The sequence below is a fragment of the Arachis ipaensis genome, chromosome B07 (genome assembly GCF_000816755.2).
Source record: "Arachis ipaensis cultivar K30076 chromosome B07, Araip1.1, whole genome shotgun sequence".
In the NCBI taxonomy this organism is placed as follows: Eukaryota; Viridiplantae; Streptophyta; class Magnoliopsida; order Fabales; family Fabaceae; genus Arachis; species Arachis ipaensis.
This window is the reverse complement of record NC_029791.2, coordinates 9,120,141-9,146,197: the sequence shown is the minus strand read 5'-3', so window position 1 is coordinate 9,146,197 and position 26,057 is coordinate 9,120,141. Positions and strand designations below refer to the sequence as shown.

The window sequence follows — 26,057 nt, the reverse complement described above, 5'->3', positions numbered from 1 at the left end:
AGGACTACAAAAAATTAAACTTGAGACCAAACCTGGTGACCATGATCCATTTCTTCACTTCCAACTTGCGAAAGATCCAAAAGCGGCATGTCCTATATTCGCAAAATAAACGAACAAAATGTAAAATCACGATGGTTATTGTCCCAAGCATTATAATACAGGATGAAACTAGAATCCAAACCTCGTAACAAATATCCATCTCTTCACTTCCAACCTCAGTAACATCCAATCTTGGCATGGCCTATAATCACGAAAACAAACACCAAAAATCAGATTCATGAAAACTATTTAAATAATCCACTAGTAAATGAGATGCATAAAAATCCTTTCCAAACTCCATATATAAGGATACAAAAATATAACTGGACCGCATCATCCTACCTATATTAATTTGGAAAAAAATGCATCGGTATCACCTATTGATAGAAGCTATTATATTTAACCTATTATATAAGCATTTTAACTACTAATATCCTCTGTTCTACATCACACTGTGTACCACCGATATCAAAAAGCAGCACATACAACCAACATGCACTTATTTCATTACTGAGTTTGTGAATCCAATGTCACTAAAGTGGCATTTTTAATGCATATACCATCTATCATGTATACTCATATATATAATATGTATCTAAACATGCATGACTCTTATTATTCTATTTAGCTTACATTTTCGGGAAAAGTCTTAACAATAACAATGCAGTTATTTTTATCTTATTATATTTAACAATATAATAATCTCCTCATCATTTTATTCTCTAGGCATCAAGCACATCATGGGTGATTACTTCTAAACTAGCCACTTATCCAGTGTACCAATTAAATTGCTTATACATGCTGGTTTAAATTTGCATATTAATATTCCATGACTCATTAACGCACTCATATCCTCCATGCAAAGATGAACATCTAAATCTTATATAAATAAGCATCCATGGTGTGTTAATCTTTGTGTCCAAAATTTTTTTAAATGAACTCATTTTCTGTTATTTGTTTTAATTAAAGCAATATATTAACCCATAATTCATCTGATTATCATGATTATATGTTGGAAGAGAACTTGCTATTTAACCATTCGTATATGCTTCTTTGGCCATTTGTGGCCTTGTTTTTACATTATAGAATATGATATTTTTTACATAAAATAAACTATTTTGCATAGATACCTAACTCACTCTTTATTAATAGAAATTTTATAGTTTCACGCAGAAGAACTAGTGCTTCTTTATGCTAGTACATGCACCTACATATTTTATTCATTACAGGTCAATTTAAGACTAATAGGATTCTGCACTATTTTGTTAACTACTTTACTCTAATCTTTGAAGATATTATACCTGCATGCAAAGACGAACATCTAAAACTTATATAAATAAGCATCGATGGTGAACAATTCAACGAACCATTCTCACCTTATTAGGCTGCTGACCGTCGGCAACAAAATGTTCTGGAGCTTCTTCTGGTGGTTTCGATGGATTGTGGTCAGGAATGGATGATGGAACATAACACAGAGACTGCACGACCTTACACGCCATTTACGAACTACCACATGGTGATGGACGTATCAAAGGAGAGACACTATTAACTCCTTTATCTTGCACGATGAATACATCGAATAGACCACAGGCCGGCTGGGCAGGTGGACTTGATGCGGTGCCGCCAGAAGGAGCCACACGCTGGGAATGCGCTTCTGGGCGTTCACCGGTGTGGACCTCGACGTCTCTGGGAGCGACTTCCGGTGATAACACATGAGCCAGTGAGAAGATGAGATAGTAACGTTGGCGAGAGGGGTTCGGTTCTTGGTTGTGTCGGCACCGTTCATAGAAAAATGAACATGGTTTGTGTTTTGGTATAACTGAATCCTAATTTTTTGAACCATTCAAATTAGCAAATCTTCATAATTAATGATTGTAACTATAATTCAGTATTAATTTCAATTAAACCCCCAATACCCATAATTTAATTTTAATTTCAATTAAGCCCATTGTATGCATTGTATAATAAGAGCATTGGTTCCTCATACTTTTTCAACCCAATAACTGCTGCTCCATTGAAACACAATCTAGTAAAATAAAATTACACACTAGATTATTAAAAAATAAACTAAATGAAAAATAGCTTATAACCCTAATAATTTTAAGTTTATCCTATTTAACTGACGTCGTCATGTAACTAATTAATTTATAACTAACTTAACTCTAAATTTTATTGCTCACGTTTCTTTCTTATCTAAGTTAACCTAATTAATTATTCCATTAATTACCTTCTAATTCACAACGCAAGCTAATAACGCTGACTAAATTAACTAATAATATACTTTCTTATATTCATTAACATGTTTATAGACAATAAACAGTAACTATACTAAAAAACGGTAACATAAAATAATCTACCTAACATAACAACACTTAAAAGTACGTCTAACTAACTAACATGTAAACAGTAAATCTGTTATTCTAACCAACAAACAATCTATACCTAACAATTTTATCTAACATGTAAACAGTAAACCAAATAATTCTAATTAAGATAAAAAAATAGACTATTATTTACTAACCTGGAACTGAGAAAATCGTCCACACTAAACTTTACGGATGTCGAAAAGACAGAAAAGAGTAACAGAAAAAATTTGAAAGGGAGAATAAAGGAAGAAAAGGACAAACAAAAATGGTCCCATCAATTTAAATAGTGTGTTGAACTCATCATAGAGTTCGTCGGGGTGCGGCGAACTTGCTCTTATTCCCAAAAAAAAAATCATATCTAATATATGGATATCCTTTTTCAGTTTTTATATGCTTGTATTGTATTTGATATTAGAAAATTTTAATTTTTAATTTATCTTTTAAATTCAAATTATATATGTAATGTGAAAACGTATCTAAATTTATGAATGTAATTAAAGAGTTGGTAATCTTAGTATTGATTTATAAATTATAATTTTTTTTTTCGATAATTTGTATTACAAACTCGACCCAAAAAAAAAAAGAAGAGTTCATGAAGTAGTATATATTCAGCTAATTAATCTCCTTTAACATTGCCATCAAAGATAATTAGTCATTTATATGCCAACCTATTCCATAAATACCTGTACTACAACAATATATCACCGCACATATTTAAAACCTAAGAAGTTCATCTAATACAATTCGAAGTTAAGTAATGTATTAATATTGGACATCACTCCATGTTTCTCATGCTTCAATAATCTTATCCGTCGCCATTTGTTCCTACTTGCTTCTTTTCTTGAAGCACTCCTCCACCTTGTATTTAAGATGAATAATATAAACCAAATGTTTCATACACTTTGTTTTATTTCTCAAGAATCTTACTTCCCAGCTTGTTTCTTCCTTTTCTTTATTCCAGTCAATAATATCTTTGTAATCAATGTTCATTTTCAACTCTTCTTCTTCCGAGCCAAACTCTTTAAATAAGAACTGTGTTGCTCCTTGCATGCCTTTAAGTACCGCTTCACCTCTTGAATATTCAGATATAAGATTTTTCATATAACATTCCACTTGACCTGCATAATTTGTTACATATCCTCTAATTGTATATATATTAGTATTGGACATATATTTGACACATTGTCACCATATTCATTTTCTCTCCTCAGATCTTTCTCAAATCTTATTAATCTATCAATCTTAATCTTATTTTCCTTCTTTTATCACTGCACCACTAGTCCTAAACCTGTTCCCTTGCACTATTTTAAAGTATTATTTTCTTTTCAAATATTATCTCATTTCTACACTCCATACAACCCATATAATGCTGAAAAAATAAATTATTCATTCTTTTTTTTTGTCTATCTACATTCTGAGACATCTAATATTCAAACTAAATTTTTATTTTCTATTACCTACCCAACATACATTTTTTCAACAAAAAATTTGCCACTACATATTTAGAGTATACTTACAGTGCAAGAACAAATAGTTCATTGTCTCTAGTTTATCACCTCACATCACACACATTTCATCACCTTGATTTATGATACATCTTCTCAAGAGGATATTCTTTGTATTTAAGACTCCTAAGATCATGAACCACGACAATATTTCTACTTTTGGTGGTACCACTTCTTGCCAAATGTTGTCAAACACATACTTTATTGTTGGCTCGTCATATTTTTTTTGTTGCAATGTCAGTGAATGACTTTGTAATGTGCTTTTCATCTGATCCAAATGTCCACGCCAAGCTATCCCTGTAACCTGCACAAAAAAATACACTATCCAATATATTTTGTAATTCTAAATTTGTGTTTTCTCTCTCAAAGAATTCTCTTGGCCTTTGAAAATTTCACACTCAGGTTGACCCTATCCACACACCACAGTCACAGATCTTGCTTCCCTTCATGTTTGACACATTGAACAACCTAGGGATCTTTCTTTTAAAGTTTTATCCCCAATCCACAAATTCTTCCAAAATCTTATTGTTCGACCATCTCCTACACACATTTTTCATCCAACCTTACTTATTTCTCTTCATATGTCACTTTTATTTGTAATATTCAACTATATCTTTTCAAGGCCCATTTGAGTCTTTGCCTTCATATTCAGTCACCTTTGTGCATGTATCAACATCATAGCATGAGCTAACCACCTTTTTTCACAAAGACTCCTTCTCATCAGAAAATCTCCACCACTATTTAAATAACATTGCTGCATTTTTTATTGCCATATCCCCTACACCGAATCCTCTATGCTCCTTTGGTTTTTGTATGACGCTCCATTTGATTGTCAGCATTACTTTTTTTTTTCTTTAACCCCCCAAAAAAAGTTAAATTGCATTGATTTAATCTTCTTTTTCACTTCTTTCAGCATCTTGAATAGTCCAAGAAAATACATGAGAAGGCTATTGATCACCAATTTTATGATAACTACCCTACTCAACTTTGATAACAAGCTTGCTTTCCAACTCCTCACTTTCTTCTCAATTTTGTCATAACTGGCTTCCATGTACTTACTCTTCTTGGGCTTGCTCTTAGTGGGATACCAAAATAAGAAATTGGTAGCTCTCTCATTTTCAGCACCATTTCTTCCTCACAATTTATTGGAATGATGGTTGATTCATCAAAGTTTATCTCCAACCCGGACATCCTGCCGAAACACTTCAATATTCTCCTATACATTCTTAGAATTTTTGGGTTAGGTGGACAGAATAAGATCGTGTCATCTGTAAACTGAAAGTGTGTAAGCGACATTTTTCTTTTTCCCACCTCTAACCCTTCTATCATATGTGCTCCTCGTGCACAGTCAATAAACTTGTTTAACATCTCCGTTACAAGAACAAAGAGTAAGGGTGACATTAGATTCCCTTGTCTAAGTCTCCTTTCCATCCTAAATGGCTTAGTTGGGGAGTTATTTATCATAACCGACATTGTTGTTGTTCCAAACAGTCTTTGTATCCACCTTTTTCACATCATCCCAAACCCCATTTTTTTTAACACATGATCGACAAAACTCCATCTCACCTAGTCATAAGCTTTTCTGAAGTCTAATTTTACTACAATCCCAGTCGATTTCTTTCTTTTCAACCATGCAATCGTCTCACAAGCTATCAGGGCTTCACAAATTATTTGGCGTTTTTGTATAAATGCAGTTTGCTCCTCTCCAACCAAATCACCGTAAATTATAATTACTTGGTTTTGAGTGATGGTGATAAACAATTTTCAACAAAAAAAAAATTGTATCTCTAATAAAGTTATACAACACCTTTTTTGATGGAAAAAAAGTTGTAAATACAATTTTAATATGTTAAGGGCCAAAATTTTAAGTTTTTTTTGGATAATTTGAAACTAAAGGCTCAACTACTCAAATCTTCTCACAAATACATCAATCAAACAATATTAATAATTGATACCGGATCAAATGGCAACTTTGTTTGCCTCACATAGAGTTATACTGAATTCAAATTTTCATGGAAGAATATAAAATCATACTAATTGTATTTATTCATGTAGTGTATATGAGTGTGTTGTGTGAATATATAGTACATAAATGTAATAATACCTAAAATTGAGAGTTGTCCAATCTAACTTTTTTTATTTTTTCATTATCCACGTAAGTCATCTTCAATTAATTTTCTTCAAATTTTGATAGCTTCATCTTCGACTCTACATCCTCTCCTTTATTGTTATGGTCTCTTCCTAAGCTAACCTCACTTTTCTTCTTAGTGAGCAATTGTTTTACTTCTCTTTTTGCTGATTTTTCTTTTATGACTCTTCTTATTTTTAAAACTATTCACCTTCAATCTCTTATCTTTCAAGCATTTATTAATATCAATTTTTACTCTCAATCTTCTTATAAATCTCGCTGATTTATACTCTCTTCTTTCTCATATGTGGCATTAGGACATATTGCAAACATATTTTTTTTAACTTTATTACCCTTGCTTGATTCATTATGGAGACTCTTATTATTTTTAATATCTTCTTTTTTAAAGTCTGGTGGACATAGGAAAGCAGAATAAAATAGAATGTACTTTCTACAAAATTTTAAAACACAAATAAAATAGAATATTTATAATTAGGTATCATTTAATTTGACCTCAAAGTTGAAATTTGTAGTAAACACGTACCCCAATATGTGATGAAAGTTATATTTTTTAATACAGAGCTTAATATTTATAAAACTTTCTAATTATAATTATTTTTTTTTCCAAAAGTGCATGTAAGACCAATAAGTTAAAAGGTCCTATGTTAAGAAACTTGTTAAAAATATTAAAAAAATAATTGACAAAATATTTTATGTTCTCAATATAATTTTTTTAATGAAAGAAATATATTTTACTTCCTTAACAAGTATTTTAACAATACTTTTTAGCTAAATCCCAATTTAAATGATAAAAATCTAATAATTAGGAGTGGTTATTAAAAATTAGAAGAGGAAAGCTACATATTATAAGTTCAAAGCTTATGTATGGACAACTCAAATGATACTGAAAAGTTTAGAGTATGTTCGGCTTTTGATTTTATTTTGAAAAAGTATAGGTAGATAATGAAAATATTAAACAATGTGAATAATAGATATATCGGATATTCATTTCACTAGTTGTACGGATGTTTATTTTAATATTAAGATTTAGATGGTTAATTTGGAGGTGTAGTGTGTTTTTATTTGACTGGTGGTTGTTCATATTGTTCAAAATGGTCATTGTTTACTTAACAGTTAACACTCTCCTTTTATTTTCAATTGTTTTTATATTTAGAATTTACAAAAAATAAAAAATAAAATGAAAATAAAAAATTCTATTATTTTTTAACCAAGCGGACACTTATATCACATAGGAGGTCTTGAATATTTTTACAAAGTTATATATCTTCGGTAAAACAAGATTGTGAGGGAAAATTTTATCATGTGTCACACTTTGATTGATAAAAACAAAATATTTTTGGTAACACTAAAGATATATATTTTCAATTTGGACAATTTCATAAAATTCTTCATAATTAAACAATTTTTATATTATAGGATGATCATGGGAATCGAATGAACTACTTATAATATTTGAATCCCCCTATTAATTAAACAAATCATAGCAAGAAAGACTAGGCCAAGGTTGTTGCACGCATGCACGAATCTAATACTTCTTTAGCACTTCATAGTTAATAGTATAGTACATTATTATATTATATTATTATAATTATCGTTGGTGAAATGAAATAGAATATGACCACTAAACGTAGTGATTCAGAGCAGAAGAAGAAGAAACAACTAACAAAAGTTGAAATAATTTGGAGGAGGATGCATGTGCCATGAGGATAAGTGGATTTGTCAGAGACCCTGCTCCCCTTCCTTGGAACTCAGACCTAAACTCATCCACTTCTTCATAGTAGGCGCATTTATTTATTTTTTTTCATAGCAAAAATAACCCAAACACAAGAAAATAAATAATTCTTATAGGTGTTGAATTGAAGGTTAGATTGCTATTCACTTTGCCTTACTTTGATTCTTTAATTTTGTTTTGACACTTTCACCCCCATTCAACATATTTAGGAAAGAAAAATGTCTTTATTTCCTTTCAAAATTTCAACTTTTCTATTTCATATAAAAGTTATTACCAATATCACATTTCTCAAAAATATTATTTTTGGGGCGTTTTTTTTTTTTGGTCAAGATTTTTGGGGTGTTTTATAAATGTAAATTTCTCTCACCTTTTTAAAGTTAAATTAAGCCCACTCATTTTTTAAATAATATCAGAATTTAATTCGGCCTAAAATTCACCCAGTCACCCACTAAAATTCATTCCTCTAAATTTCACTCTAGGACCTTTTTTCTTTTTGTCATGGACTCTAGGACTTTGTAACTAAATAAATGGTTGCCAACCTCGTGGGCCTCATATGTAGAAACCCGTTTTGGTGGAAACAAAATTGAAACATATCTAAAACTTTTGCTTGGTCTGAAACACTTCATTAAAGAAGGGCCAATGCCCAAAAAAAAAAAAAACAGAAATTATGTTTTTTACCAGAGAAGAGAAGGAAATTGGGCTTAGCAAAAGAGTCCAAGCTACCTGAACTTTAGAAGGGAGGATCGTCATGCCAAAAACAATATAAATAAAAAGGGGAGGATGTTGGAGTTGAAGGAAGTGGAGGAATTGGAGATCATTATTAGGGTGAATTGATTAAATTAGTATCTGTTGTGGAATATATGAATGTCTTGGGTAGTTGGTATATGGATGTACTTACCAAATCCATTTTAGTCAATATTGGCCATTCATGAATCATGATTACCTATAAATAAGCTATAATGATACAATTTTTTATATACACATATATAGGCTTATGGCACATGCTAAAACTAAAATTAGAGGCACTTTCATCAGTTCACTAGTTTATTATTTTAATTTTTTTAAGAAAAAAAAAAGTAACAATTAAAAAGCTTTAGTTTCTGACACTGTGTGGTATATTAAACTGCTTAACTGCATATAGAAATATGGAATAGCTAATCTATTATTACTTTTCTAGTTGCTTCATCTGTGATAAAATCATTTGTCTCAAAAATTTAAATTGATAAAAAAATAATATTAATAGTTATATTTCTAACATTTTTTATCAAACAAAAATATCTTTTAAATTTGTTTGATTTTTACATAGACATTTTTTTTTGTTTATTTATCTTATTCTCTTTTTTACTTTTAGGGTTTACGAAAAATTAAACTCTAAAATTTTTAAATATAGAACTTTGATACCATGTCATAAAATTACTCATTCTAAAAATTTAAACTAATAAAAAAATAACATTAATACTTATATATCTAATATTATCATCAATGATTGTAGTTGGACTTTCCTTGTGCAAATGATTAGCAATGTTCTTGCCCTTGCCTTCTTCATAATAATTAATGATAATCCTCTTTAACCAAGCTAAGTACTATATTGTATATAATCTTGAGAACAAAACGTTCATATCATGAGCATTAGTCCCCACATACATAGAGAAAGGTTCCTTCATACAAATATATGGGGAGAAAGATGATTCGTGAATTTAATATTGGTTTCTTTATTAGTAGATAATATATAATATAATTTTGAGAGCGTCCATGTACAACATATATCTAGTCCCATATTTCTTTTGTGATGAAAAGACGTAATGGCCATGCTTCAAACACGACAAAAGAAGCAACCAAAAGAACAAGGAATCGAATAATTATCCAATTAAAATTTGAGTGCAAAGACGCAATTTACCGAGCTTTTACATGCAAAGATTCACGCATATCCACATATACTTAAAGCCAATACGATTTAATTTTATTGCTTTTCTTTATCTCAAGATAAAACCTTATCTTAGTTATAAAACTTCTAGGAGATGCATGTATCATGATCTCGTATCATGGATCCATTATTATGTGGGATAGAGTAGGTTATTGAAACAATATGGAATTGGAAATTGCTATAATTAGGGGGATTTAATTTTGGGAGAGGAGAGATTGATCATGTAGAAGAAAAGAATGTAATAAGAGGAGCAGAAAATGTTCTATATGAAATATCTTAGTAAAGGGCATAAATTTATTTAAGGTAAATTATAACTTCAAGTATAATTATCCAAAATACAACGAATGGACTATAAATAAAAGACCGGCTAAATTGATATAACAATATTTTTTTTATATCTTTTCATTACGAAAAAAAATTAAAATAACGATTGATATAGCAATTAATTTTTAAGTAAAATTGGTCGCTTAAGAAATTTAGCAACTGATTTAATTAAGTACTAAAACTTTAATTACTAATTTTTAGTCACCGATTTTCAATTAAGGACTACCTAATTAATGATAAATTAGAACTGTCACTAAATTGTTTGTTAATAAATTTATTATTAATCTTTAGTGGCTGATTTTTAAGTAAAGTCCACTTAACCAATGCAAATTTAGATCCTTCACCAAATTGATCGCTAAATTTAGGGCCGAGTTTACTTAACCCCACTATCATATTTTTTGTCCCATTATCTACTCTCTTTTGCAGGTTTTAGTCAATGCAAAAAAGCAAAACAATCCATCTCTTCAACTCCCAACTATAGCCAAACTATTAATGATCAAGGAATCACTAAAAGCAGCAATTCAAAGGTTAATCCAACTTTTGAACTAAAACAAACAAGGTGATGAAGAAGACCAGAGAAGTTCTGGTAACGGTGACATCGGTGATGACCACACCTCGGAAATAACAACCGTGGTAATAGTTATTCAAAACCCATCAACAAAGGAAACCAACTCTACCAAATGCTCTAGTAATATTATCTAATGGTACACAATTTTAGCTATATACTAGTATTTTTTTTCGTAATAACATTACGGGAATATAAATTTTTAAAAATTACGGTCCACTTTATTCTGATAGTATAGATTATACATGGAACAAAAGATTTATAAAATCAAATTATTTTTACAAAAAAAAAAGCTATAGGTTGACAAAAGTTTTTGGCTAAGAAGACCAAGATATCTATAAATAAAAAAATTAAATAATAAGATTTTTAGTTATTATTTTTATATAAAAAAATCTATTTTTTATTAATAATTAATTTTAACATTCGTTATCTAAAATTCAAAATAATTTAACGTGTATACTTTTATAGGTATATTTCAATTTCAATTTTAATATTTTAATTTTAATTTTAATACAATTAAAGAATGGCATGTTGTACATTTTGATTGTCAAATTAGTAATTAATCATTGATATTGATAATCATACATAAAATAGATAAAGTGGTTGAAGGAATGAGAGAAATAGAGAAAGGAAGAGGGAGGATGGGAGAACTTTTTAATTTTGGATGGAAAGATTTGATTTCAATTGCAATGAGGGAGTGACATGTGTCATATTTTAGTTGTAAAATTAGTAAGGAGGAGGAAAAAATTATTTAATTTTGGAGGAAAAGATTTAATTTCAATTACAATGAGAGAGTGACATGTGTCACATTTTGGTTGTAAAATTAGTAAGGAGGAGAGGAGAATTCCCTAATTTTTGAGGGAAAGATTTAATTCCAATTGTAATGAGAAAGTGACATGTGACACATTTTAGTTGTAAAATTAGAGATATATAATAAATATAATAGATAAAACATTTTCAGTTTCCATGTTCTAATTAGAAATTCTAAATTAGCATAATTATGCAAGCATTTAATCAAATACATTGGTTTTATTATTTCTGATGTATAACAAAAATCGAATCATATATGACCTAAACAATCTAAGCCAATTTACAATGAATTTCTTTTGTTGTCATTTACATTGTTATTACTATAATTACTATTCTACTTTTCAACCACCTTTTTGATTTCTCGATGTTAATCTATGCTGTTTTATTATAGTTTTTTGTTTCATTCTTTTCAATTATTTTGCTCCCGAGAAGGGAATTCAATTTTAGCTTTAACCGACAAATTCAAAATATTTTTCTACGATACAAAAAGAAAAAAAATCCAAAATTAACTTGAAAGGCAATTAAGAGAAAAATAACATCAACATATCAAATTGACAAGTCCTTTACTACAGTGAAACAATCCATAAGCATGACGTAACCTACTTACATAATTCTTTTATTTTTCCCATACAATATGGCCTCTTCTATTTCATATACCAACCAGGGACGGATCCAGAAATGTTGTTATGGGGGGCCAATAATATATATAATATAAAAAATATATACAAATAAATTATAATGTAAGATGTATTATAAAAATATACAGATAGAGAATATATATTTAAAGTATAAAAAAATGTGTACTTTTTACTAACGAAGTGGTACACGTCGATTCTTCATATCATAAAATTCATCGATAATAGAATATGTGTCAAATTTTTCAGCAATCTTCTTCTCAATGTAAATCAAAAGACAATTAGCAAGCAATTCATCTTCCATTTTGTTTCTGAGTCTATTCTTCACAATATTCATAGCTGAAAAAGATCTCTCAGTTGTAGCAGTTGAAATAGGGAGAGTTAATACCAAGCGAATCAAACGATCAATCAAAGGATATGTTAAAGACTTTCCTGTCTTCGTTAATCCTTGACATAACTCTGAAATTGTGCACAAGTTAGTTAATTCAGCATGATTAGGAACATCAAGTTCATAATGTTGAGCTTGCATTCTAATGTAAAATTTCTCTTGGTCATTGAAGTAACCTGGATAAAACCGTTCTACTAATTCACATACTTTGTTGACACTGAAGAACTTATAATTATCTCTGGGATCTAAAGTTGAACTTAAAGTAAGCAATTCCACCATATTATCGTTGAATCTTCCATTAAGCTCTTGTAACTGTGTATCAATTACAGCTAGAAATAAATTAACACGGTAATGATGCTCCACTGAAATTTGATCAACAATTTTGCGAGTTCGACCTCTTCTAGGAATATGCAATGCATTCATATCAGGAACTTCAACTTCATGTTTCTCACAAAATAGTATAACTTCTTTTATGAAAGCCTCCCAACTTGATTCTCTCATTCTTTGTATTAAAGTCTTGGTAGTAGAAACCAGAGTTAAAGCATTCAATATGTCTTGATTTTTTCGTTGCAAAGCTTGACAAAGATCATGACTAACTTCCAAAATATTTCTCATCAAATGCAAAACAAAGACAAATTCAAAGGATGTGATAGCATCATAAGCAGCACTAGCATCACCACGAGTGGAGAAATTACCTTCTTCGGTGGTTTTTTCAAGAACTTCACAAGTAGCATCAAACATGCATAACAAGTTACGTACAGAATTCAAATGAGACCCCCATCTAGTATCCCTAGCTCTTTGCAAAGTACCAATTTGATTAAGTCCACTACCTGTCACAATTTGATCATTGGCAATTAAGTTTGCAACATTATTTGCTTGAGCAACCCTTAACTGATCATGACGTTTAGGAGAAACAGTCACAACATTCACAATTAGGGTAAGTTTTGAAAAGAATTGATGAACATAACAAACTTCTTTGGCTGCAGAAACAAGTGCTAATTGTAATCGATGAGCAAGACAATGAATGTAATAAGCAAAAGGGCAATCTTTCAAAAATAGAGCTTGCAATCCATTCCATTCACCACGCATATTACTAGCTCCATCGTACCCTTGTCCCCTAAGATTTTGGACATCAAGATTATGACGAGAAAGAACTGATGAAATTTCTGTTTTCAATGTCAAAGAACATGTATCAGAAACATGTATAAGATCAAAAAATCTTTCTTGAACACAACCGTGCTTGTCTACAAATCTCAAAACCACAGACATTTGTTCTCGCTTTGACTCATCTCTTGCTTCATCAATAATTATACAAAATTTAGAATCACCAATTTCTTCTCGAATTATTGCACGCACTTTTCTAGCAAAGATATGCAATATATCTTTCTGAACACCGGGAGATATATATTGAGCATTCCCAGGAGCATTTTCAAGAACATTATTAACATTCTGATTACAGGAAGCTAAAAGCTTAATTAACTCAATAAAATTTTCCCTATTCAAAGATCCAGGACTTTCATCATCGCCTCTAAATGAACATGCTTGAAATGCAAGCCATCGAATAACATTAATAGATGTCTTCAACCTTAAACGGTTATTTGCAATAGTTTCATCACTATGCCTATCAAGAACTTTGTCTATATGCTTAGATTGAGCCATTAAATCATCACAAGATTTCACACATAAATTATGGGGAGAATTAGGAATAGAACCCTCGTGACATACAAATGCACAATTTACCCATTGTTTACTTTCTTCCAATTACTAAATCCTAACTCTGAAAATGCATTTTTTCCATCATTGCGAGCACCATAATGTTTACCAAACAAGTAGCAAGGCAAACAATAAGCAGCATCTTTTTCTGGTGAATATTCTAACCAACTTGAAAATTTCTTAAACCAAGAAGATTGAAAATATCGACGATGATTGTTATTACCAGAAGCTGGATAGCTAATATTTGTTGGTTGGTATGGCCCAGCTATTATGTATACTCTACGAATCTTATCACGTTCATTGACATTATACTGCCAAATTGGACGTCGCTTTCCTGGATCCCTTTCTAGTAAAGAGATATCAACATCTCTTTCTAATCTTGGTACTTTGGTTTCATGTTGATGTGTATTTTGAGTAAGATTAGAGAGCTCACTTACTTGAACTTCTTGTGAAATAAGATTTGAGGGTTGACTTGTTTGAACTCCAACATTATCAGTAGCTTTTCTCTTAAAAATTGCTTCAATTTTACTTTGCTTTTTCATCATAAAATGTTCTAATTTCTTTTTACCTGAAAAAAAAAACTCAAAAAATTATATACTTACATAAATAAACAAAATCTAAGTATTTTTTATTAATTAAATATCAATAATAATAATTTTTTTACTAAATTACTATCAATTTTATTAAAAAATAAAATAAAATAAAAAGAGAAAATAAATCTCAAAATTAAAATGAATACCTTGTGTTTGATATAAATATATTATATATGATTGAAATATAAAAATAACACTATACACTAGATACTTACCTTGGGAATGGGCGAATGGCAGTGGCACTGAGATAGTGATTTGGTGAGTGCGGCGTGACTTGCGAGGAAATAGCACAGGATAATTAGGAAATAGAATAGGAAACGTGAACAAACAAAATTAATTTTAGGGATTTGAAAAATTTTAAAAGCTATTATATTTTATTTGGGTTGGGACGTTGGGTTAAGCTTTCTATTACCTTTTTTTTTTTAAAGCTGGGGGGCCCAGGCCTCCACTTGCCCCCCTATACATCTGTCCCTGATACCAACCATGTACAAACTATATTTCATCGTAAATTATCAGTCTGTATTTCATTCTTGATTGACTTTCTTTAAATATATCTAGCAATATTATTTTTATCATACATTTATGCGCCAAGTTTCATATACAGGATAATACAGTCACGTCGACTAAAAGAAAGTCAGGCAGTACTATAGATCATCTCACCAAAACACCCCAGCAACTATACTGCCATGCAGACTATAAATTGGACAATTTGTATTTTCTAACATAGCTCAACTCCAAAATCAATATGACTAACCTAAAGATGCATTATAGATAAGTTCATAAGTCGAAACACAGTGATGTTCTCATCTTTATTCTTCTACTTTCAATCTTTTCTATTATATTTCATTTGTCATTACTCCTAATTGAACTATGAGTTATCTCATACGCGATCAAAATAAATCATTCTGTCACCAAATTTTTGACCGAAATATATTTTCTCATCAAAACGTTCATGTTACAAAGTTACCTGCAACCAATTTTTTCAATACCGAAAAAAATTTACAATTCGAACGGTCAGATTCCAAAAGCAAAATATAAACCAATCAATAGCAAGTCAAAAAGACATCCTAATCAAATATTCAAACACAGTTTTACTTACCGAATTATAATTCAGCTTTTAATCAAATCACGACTCTTACTACTTTATTATCTGATAAACAATTTCAGATACTACCCACAAACAAATATTCTAACAATCTAAACCAATATCTACAAACGAGTACTGATCCAGTGATCGATTAGTAACAACATTCAAACCACAACAAGTGGCTTCATCAATTAATTAAAACTGAGCTATACTTCGGTTTTCAAATGCATAAGCTACAATGCTATCTGTCATTTTAAACGAACCGACATATGTAAGTAGAACTCATTTCAAAAAACCTGACACCTATGAGTCAAAATAATTTCAAACAAATCGATCTATAAGTTGGTACAACTCCCATGCATATCGGCATCATCTATGCTATGCCCAATTCCAAACCGACCTATTATGTCAACCCACCAATTTGCCAAACAACTCAGCAACAACAACACTACCCATTTGACCTATCAATAATGGTTGTCATCAATTACTACTAGTCATACTTATTCAATCTTACAATTTCAACACGTATCAATTAGCCTATCCTGCATCGTATCTATAGTTATTTATAGATATTCACCAAACTAGATTAATGTTCCACTTCTTTATATTTACCATCAATATTTCTACTCTTTACAAGTCAAAAACAATTTTTCGATCAAACTATTCCAAAACATCAACTAACAAAACAGTCGTCATGCATATCATGTTACTTCCATCAATCTACACATCAAAGTAACAATCTCACAACACCCAGACATCACCTGTAGTGAATCTATAAACATATCAAAACAAAAGCAATATATATATATAAGGCAAACAAGTTCACCCAATCAAGACGGGTAGCCAGTTCATCAAAACAACCAAATCCACATTACAAAGTTCAACAAAACAAAGCATAAACCTACAAACATTGTTCAAATAAAGCATACAATACCAAGCCTTTCAAACTATTAAGGGGTGGCCATATTATCATCCTCACTCTCCTGCTCCACATCATCATCAACAAGTTTTCCATTGAGAACCACCGTACATGGGTCCATCATAGAAAAATCAACTGGCGGTGTAATAAACCTGGCCTGTTCAGAAGCTCTATCAAATCCTTCAGCCAACATTTCATAACGATAGCTTTTTTACTCTTTTCGGAAATTTTCTTTTCTAAAGCCAATTCATCAATCCTAACCTCTAACTCGATTTTCTTGGTTACACAGAGTTTTTCTCTTTCTTCCAAATCTCCGACTTTATCATGTTCTTCAGCTCCCCATCTTCCAAGATAAGCTCCTCGCGAGCATTCATTTTTCTTTTCAATTTTATCCTGGGCAAGTTTGTTCAGCTTCTCTCTATCCATTACAACACTCCTATGTTTCAATTCACGAGTCTGACCTATACACATAAGTCAAGCCTTTATGACCTATATCACAACAAAAACCAAATTAGCAAGCAAACTTTTTCAATCACAAATATAATCAAACCACCGATATACCTGCAAGTACTGATCCAACACCACATCACTGATATCATTTACAAACTTCACATAAGAAGGAGCTTGTGCATGCTTCTCAGACAATTTGGCAAATAGATAATGATTACTCCATAGAGAGCTCGTATCCTCAATCCCTTTAAAGAAATGCAACTCTTTTTGATTAGAAATAAAAGTCTCAACCACCTCCAATGTGGGTTCTTTCACCAATTGCCCACCCCCTTCAAGATCTATCATATCTTGTTTGCTACCTCCAACGCTAGCTTTTCTTTTCTTGACACTAACCACCTTTTTTTGCAGTTGTTCCACCTCGGTACCAACCTCAATCCTAACAGTGTTAACTGACCCTTCTCTCTCCATATTTCTTGCCTTGAAAATGGCACGCAAACTGCCCAAAATAACTTTTGGACTTTCTCACATGCAAGCACAAAGCACAAATATTTAATAGAAGTATTCATACCATATCAGCACTATATAAGGACACCATGCTCAAACTCAATAAAGGAAAACTTTACATTCAATTCAACTAAGACACGTGAATACATGAAGAAAAACTCAAAACCCTCTCCTCTGTGGAATACACGATCCAAAGTCGTACATGGCAAAAATTCAACTTTTATATCTAAGCTTTCCCTAACTCAACAATTTGTTCCCAGTTGAGCTACACTATCATCATCATCAAACACCGACACACACTTCTTCACCAAATCAGACGCCGAACCATAAGGGTCATTCAAAATTCCTCCTCAACTATAATATCTTCATCATCTTTTTTCTTCCCTTTTTCATTCTCATTTACCATTTTCATTTTTTCAATCCATAGACCACTATACAGAGGCCACACATGCTATAGAAGAAGACAAAACAAGAACAATAAAATATACTAACTTCTATTCTCCATCTTCAAAGCACAAAACTCAAACAAACACACAAAATGACTTCACATACTATATGTGTCCTTCTTTCAAAGAAGTCCTAACCTACGTTCTACCCGTCTTTTACCACAGTTAAGTGATCAACGATCATGATTACAAACCCTTCACCTTCAGATTCCATCAGAACCATTCATTCAAAATCCCACTTTTATCAAAACCACAAACCAGTCATTATACCCTTGGTAAACGAAAAAATAACTACAGGTCATAATTACCTCTATCACCTTATTTACTACCTATATTAAAAAATATTATTCTATCTCATTTACTTCATAGCAATTATTATTCATTCCATTTATTCAAATCAAACCGACAGTTATAAGTCAGATTCAATCCAAACAACCCGACAGTTATACGTCGGCAACAATCCAATCACACTTTCATCTATAAGTCCAATTCAATCCAAACAACTCGACACTTATATGTCGGAATAACTTCAACCAAATTTGCATCTATAAGTCGGCCTCAGTCCAACAAACAATCAATTATCAGTTCATCCGAAAGTGCGCTAATGCAAGCAACACCAAATCTCATTCTCAAGATTGTCTTGGGGGCTAATCCACATCTCATTATTTAACCAGTATTCCTATTCATTCTCAAATCTCTTTTACTCTACTACTCACCTAAAGTAATTTTCAAGCATGACTATCATTTTTCAACATACAACAAGTTAAGTTTGGCAGCTGCTACCATTACTATTCCGAATTACAATTACTATTCTGTACTATGATTATGATCACTATTCTAAACTATGATTACAATCACTATTCCGGACTATATTTATTATTATCATTCCGCTTTATAGCACCACAAAAACTCATAAGCTCAATCCGTTGTATTGAAAAATATCACAGGTCTAGCTTGGGAGTTGTGATCCGGTGATTATAACCCGGTCCAACTATATATGTAAATCAGAATCTAAACACAAATAACAAACGTGGCTTATCTTTAGTTAGAGAGAATCTCGCTAATAACAACCCACTCAGAAACAACCCAAAGCAGTTATCGAAAGATCAGACAAATATCTCAACCTCTCTGAAGAGGTAACGTTCTTTAAATACCGAACTCCAACTATGTGAAAGGTATACTACTCACTATGAGTAATATTATATTCATTTTCTACTCTTAATAACTTGAGTATCGAAATGTCTTTGTAGGTTTCTGCCGCCGCTGTTTCTCTTAAAGCCGACGTATACCTCATTCGTCTCAGACGAAGGAAAGCTCAATCCCTAAACAAGACGAGTTATACATCAAGTCCGGCTTACCACACATACATAAATATTTGACATCCACCGTGGATATGAGTTTACTTAACTCCACTATCATCTTTTCTGCTCCTCTAGGTTAATTAAGATGTGAATATAACATTAGAGAATTCAATAACTCTGAAAGTGAAATCATTCAGGCATTACACACTAAGCACCTTAGTTTAATGCTTTATACATAGGGGTGGCAAGCGGGGAAGCCCGCTCCGCCCCGCCTAGTGAGGCGGTCCCAAAATCCCAACCCGCCCCGCCTAATTGCGGGCTGGCGGGCCGGCGGGCTAAACCCGCCAAATATCCTCTTTTTTTTTTTTACTTTTAACTATTAAATAATATATATAAAGGCATAAAAAAATCTCTTCGATTTTTTACTTTTAACTATTATAATTTTTATATTCACAAACATTAAAGTCTTTATAATTATAAATATTATTCCCAAAGCAAAATAAACATAATCCAAAACATAATTATAAATATTGTCTCTAAAACAAAATAAACATAATCCAAAACACTCAATCTTCATCTTCATTCTCTCATAAGTTGGGTTGGAAGAAGTTGGATTTTGGCAAAGAAAATTGTAAAAATACCCCTTGTCAAAAAAATACTAAACCCGGCGGAAAAGCCCGCCCCGCCCGCAAAAGCCCACGGTTTAAGTGGTGCGAGTTAGGCGGACTTTTGCTATTTGGCGGTCCCAATTTTCCAGCTCAACCCGCCTTTTTTGGCCGGTTATGCGGGCCGGCCCGACAGATTTAGACCCGTTTGCCACCCCTATTTATGCATGAGATGCTATATTTCCGAATTTTGCGGCGAGAATTCTAGCCATAAAATTATAAATAAAATATCAAAAGCAATAACAAATTAAGATCAACAGGTTCTGTTAATAGATGACAATAGAAATTATTAAAAGCATTGGGTTGTCGACAAGAGATTAGCTTGGTCTCTTCCTCGTGCCCAAGTGAAAACCTCCCTATGAGCACCGAAAACCAACCTTTTGAAATTGACAAGAGATCACCGGAAGAAGAAGACCTCATCACCAGGAGCACAAAAAAAGTAAAAATGGATGGGGCTAATCAGTATGACGGCCCCATGGAAGGTATCGAAGAAAAGTCTACAGAAACAGAGATGGAGTCAGATGAATCCCCTACAACCGATCAGCATATTAAGAACACCATCGTCCCAGAAATTGATCAACAGCCGATCAAATCATATCGTGATATGGTAGTCAACAATGGATTTGAAAAACTAAATCCTGATGAAATTGTTGAACTTGTGGCAGAGGACTATATCGCTGAATCCGACCCCATGGATATGAATATGGAGAATCAGACTCCCTTCAATCCAAAGCCTAATATTGAGGTGTCTCTAGAAGAATATGAAGAATGGTGTCGACCATGGAAGTTCTCTTTGATTGTCAAGCCTCTTGGAAAACTGGTTAATCTCCAGGCTATAGACCGATGGGTGCAGCGAAGGTGGGCTAAGAAAGGCTCTATCCGGGTCATGGATCTAGTGGGAAACTTCTTTCTTGTGAGCTTCGGAAGTCAAGAAGACTATGGACATGCCTTGTTTGAAGGACCATGGATGATAGCGGACCACTACCTTCTTGTGCAAAGATGGAGACCCCTCTTTATGCCAATAGAGACAAAAGTACAGAAAATTGCTGTGTGGGTACGAATTCCTAATTTACCAGCAGAGTTGTACAACAAATATTTCCTCTGGAAGGTTGGAAAATCTTTGGGTACAATGCTTAAAGTTAACGAATTAACCTCCATCCACTCTAGAGAAAAATTTGCTCGTATTTGCATTGAGATTGATCTAAGGAACAAGTTAGTTCCCTCTTTCTCAGCTTTAGGAAAAGAATTCCACATCGAATACGAGGGCCTTCATCAAATCTGTTTCAAGTGCGGGAGATACGGTCTAATACAAGATAAACCCTAAAAATGGGGTTTATCAGCTACCTGCCAAGTTTTTTCAACATTCTTGGAAGATTGTGGCTGAGTCCCTTACTGAGTGGATAAAGTTGATTTTTAGAGAGCCAGAGAATATAGCTCACGTCAACCGGACTCTTATCTCTATTATTCCTAAGACCCATTCCCCTGAAAATTTTTACTCATTTTAGGTCTATTAGTCTTTGTAATGTGTGTTATAAAATTTTTACTAAAATTGTTGCTAATAGATTGAAACCTCACTTGAACAGTTTGATTGCTAATACCCAAGCTAGCTTTGTCCCAGGCAGAGTTAGTGCGGATAATATTTTAGTTACGCAGGAAGTTGTTCATACTATGAGGACCAGGAATGGAGGCACAGGACTTATGGCCATAAAAATAGATTTGGAGAAAGCGTATGATAGACTAAACTGGCTGTTTATTATTGACACGCTTAGGGATATTGGAATACCGGAGGAAATCGTCACGCTCATTAATCTCTGTATTTCATCTCCTAGCATGAGCCTTCTTTGGAATGGGTCTCCGTCTGAGGCCTTCACACCATCCAGAGGAATAAGACAGGGAGATCCCTTATCACCTTATCTCTTTGTACTTTGTGTTGAAAGACTATCACATCTTATCCTTTCTTTTATTGAAAATAAAAAATGGAAACCTATAAAGGTGTCTAGGAATGGCCCTAATCTTTCTCATCTTTGCTTTGTAGACGACATAGTACTTTTTGCGCAAGCTAACTGGGACCAAGTTGGTGTTGTCAAGGAGGCGCTAAAAATCTTCTGTGAATCTTTAGGACAAAAAGTCAGCCTCAATAAGTCGTGCGTTTTCTTTTCCAAAAATGTGAACCACAATATCAGAGAAGAGCTTAGCCAAGAACTAGGGATTCCCCTCACTAGCAATTTGAAAAAATACTTAGGTGTTCCGCTGATCCACGAGAAGTGTAGTAAACAGCATTTTCAACATATCATTGACAAGATGCAAGCCAAACTCTCTAGTTGGAACATGAAGACCTTATCCATGGCAGGAAGAGCAACGCTTGTTCAATCCGTTTTATCTTCTATTCCAAGTTATGTTATGCAAACTATGAAGGTTCCGATCGAAGTCTACAACAAGATTGATAAAATTTGTCGGGACTTCCTTTGGGGTTCAAGTGATCAAGATAGGAAAATTCACCCTCTAAGCTGGGACACCGTGTGTAAACCGAAAGATCAAGGCGGGTTAGGCATTCGCAAAGCTCAAGAAACAAATAACATTTTTCTCATGAAACTCGCTTGGGGACTCATGACGAAATCTAATAGCTTGTGGGTTAAAGTTTTCAAAGCCAAGTACGGCTGTGGTGAGAACTTGATTCCCAAAGTCCATCGAAAAGCCAACTGCTCAAACGCTTGGAAAGGAATCGTGAAAGTCTGGAACCAATTTCAAAGGAATTTTATCTGGAGAATTGGGGATGGACAATCTATTGCAGTTTGGACTGATCATTGGGTTCCAGGAATTACCAGCCTAAAAGATGTATCTTTATGCCCTATCGCTGCAGATAGAATGGTCGAAAAGCTCTCAAGTTTTACTAATGGGGATGGGGAGTGGAATTGGGAGATGATAAACAGCTATTTCCCTGAAGATATTTCTGAGATTATTCGCACGCTAAAAGCTCCTCACTACTCTCTTGGTGCGGACTGTATTAGCTGGTTACCCTCTACTAATAGAGAATTTTCTATCAAATCAACATATTCTACTTATTACAGTGGAGATGGAGAATCAGACACAAATTTTAATTTGTGTTGGAAAATTAAAGTTCCTCAAAGATTAAGAGCTTTCACTTGGGTAATCTACCATAATTCTCTTCTTACAAATTCTAAGAGAAGGACAAGAGGTCTTACCATGGTTGAAAGTTGCCCCAGATGTCCGGATCATGAAGAGACTCTGCTCCATGTGCTGCGCGACTGTCCCTATTCCCGCAGTGTCTGGACTAGCAGGTCAACCAGTGCTCTTCCCCGAGGTTTCTTTAATCAACCTTTGCAAGATTGGCTAAAGACAAATCTCTTCAAGATCATTCGAAAAATTAGTAGGACTCCTTGGCCCACCCTCTTTGTTACTGTTTGCAACAATATTTAGAAAGCCCGGAATGATTTAGTTTTCAATTCAGAAATTTCTACCAGCCTTCATTATATATATACACACACACCGCATCAAGACTTACTTGTTAAGTGCTTTAATTCAGGTTTCAAATCAATTGACAAGGAATCCAGTTTATCTTGCTGCCATTTGGGAGTTGAACTATTAATAAAGAGTAACTCACCATCCATTTTTCTTTCAAATATGTTGTATATGTTTGTTTTCTTTTATAGAAATATTGTATGTGGGAACCTCAACAAGCAAGAAAGCTCAGCTTCTTTCCCCTCGTGCTATGGTTGTTGATTCAATACAAACTCTTGATCCTATTAATACTGTTAGTAATTTTCCTTCAACTCTATTAACACTTTTTTTTCTATCATTTGCCAATATCTTTGAATTTAACATTTTGTTTTGATTTATCTATTCTCCAGTGGTCAGAGTAAAAGGTTAAGTTGAATGATGCTGAGCACAAGTTAAAAGATCAAGGACGTCAACTAAAGGTTCAACAGAAAAGAATTGGTTCTACTGAAAAGACTTCATGCTTTGTATGAAAAATTGAATCTCCCACTTCCTTCAACCATGTCTGTTTTTGCGGATGATGAGCTTGGGACAGGCTCTAGTGATGATGAGGATGATAACATGAGTGATTAATGTTTGGAGTATATGTTTTTTCTAATTTAGATTAAGGAATTTTTAGGTGAATTAGTTAGTACATTTGATTTTATTCATGATATTTGACCTTTTTAAAGGTTTTTTTTTGTTTTAGTTTAATTATTTTTTTTATTTTAGTTTGATTATATTTATGGACAAGTATTTTAATAATAAATATTTTTTTAACTCTTTTATGGTAATTGGTTTTTTCATGACTTTATTATGTGTTTATAATTTCGATGATGTAATATGAAAAAAATGATTATGATGGTCTTAATATAGAAAGCAAATCGAATACAATTTATTTTCTAAAATATTTATATATTAAATAGCAAATTATTTTGTATGAAAATTGTTTGAAATATTATATTAAATTTGTAGAAAATTTGTGCGAAAATAATTTTTTATTTTGTATGAAATTTGTTTCAAATATGTAAATTCTTTTAAATTAAATTTTTCTGAAATTTAATTGAAAAGAAATATTTGATTTGTCTAAAATTTGTTCGAAAAAAATTTGTTATATTAGACTAAATTCGTTAGAAATTTGTCTGAAATAAAGTTTATTTTTTGTTTGAAATTTGTCTAAAAAGAAATATTTTTATGTTTGAAATTTGTCTGAAATACGTTGTCTTTATGTTGGGTATTCTGTCTAAAATTCGTCTAAAATACGTCATAATAGTTAGAAATCTAATAGATAAATGCCTATCCAAAATCTGTCACAAAATCGTCTGAAAAAAATTTCGGACGAAATTTCAGACAAAATGTAAATTAGCAACAAGGCTTTTTGGGACAAAAAAAATTCGTCCCAATTTTGTTCGAAAGAAAAAATTTGTCTCTAATTTGTTCGAAATTTGTTTCAATTTCGTCTCAAAATTCGTTCGAAAAAACCCTATTTCTAGTAGTGATGTGCATAATCTTTCTAGTTATTTGGCAGAGCAATACAACAATATGATAAACCTCACTGAGAGCAAAAAAAAATTCTCAACCCTGCTAAGGCTTACCTTGTCGGTTGGAAACCTCCAGTGGATGGGTGCATAAAGCTAAATGTTGACGGCTCATGATCAGTCATCCAACCCGCTGGTTCTGGAACTTGCGGCGGCCTCCTTCGTAATGGAGACGGTAACCTCGTGGCGGGCTTCATGATGAAAATTGGAAGAATTACCATAACATTTGCAGAAATTTGGGACATCTACACCGGAATGAAACTAGCAGTGGAACTGGGAATCAACAGATTACAGATAGAGACTGATTATTCCTGTGCGTTGAAATTAATTTGACGGGTCATCTAGTAGCCACCATCATACGCTTTCTCTGATTAGGGCCATTGAGGATCTCCGCAGCAAAATGACTTATGTATCGTTTAAGCACGTATTTCGCGAAGCTAATTTCTGTGCTGATGCACTGGCAAAGCAAGCTCAGTCAATATCGACCGGCCTCTTCTGTTTTGCAACTCCATCCCCTTTCCTGATGCCTCTCCTTACTGATGACAAAGGTAGAAGGAAAAGTGTGAGAGTGGTGCTAACGTAGTTGGCTTTTGTTTTGGGCCTTTGGCACTCCTTTTTAATAAAAAAAAATAATAATATGTAAATTTTTCTATAACTTCACTAGATTAATTTTGTGTTGAGAAACGTAATTGAGTCACCAGTGTGAAGAGATACTTTAAACCTGCCACAATTACATGCTCAATTTAACTTGTCTTTTGCACTTTTGTTTAGAAACACATCAATATCTTATAAATACAGAAAACAATTAATAATAGTTAGAATTTCAATAATTTAATTCTTACAATTTTTTGATATTATGATTTTCATTGATTTAATCAATTTTACAAAATTTAGATTAAAACTTACTAT

The 26,057-nt window shown here is 32.5% G+C and overlaps 1 protein-coding gene across 1 annotated transcript; it reads right to left on the bottom strand.

Moving 5' to 3' along the window:
* On the bottom strand, positions 1,539-14,096 carry LOC107606665 (zinc finger MYM-type protein 1-like). The gene is made up of 2 exons (XM_016308705.1): positions 12,438-14,096; positions 1,539-1,865 (listed from the first exon to the last, which is right to left on the bottom strand). Exons 1-2 carry the CDS (start codon positions 14,094-14,096, stop codon positions 1,539-1,541), a joined length of 1,986 nt encoding a protein of 661 aa, XP_016164191.1.

Coding starts and splice junctions, on each gene's coding strand:
- LOC107606665 (XM_016308705.1), bottom strand. CDS start 14,096: ATGGCTCAATCTAAGCATATAGACAAAGTTCTTGATAGGCATAGTGAT. Junction 1,866..12,437: donor TTGATCGTTTGATTCGCTTG/GTATTAACTCTC, acceptor TCAAAAAATTAG/GATTCAGTTATACCAAAACA.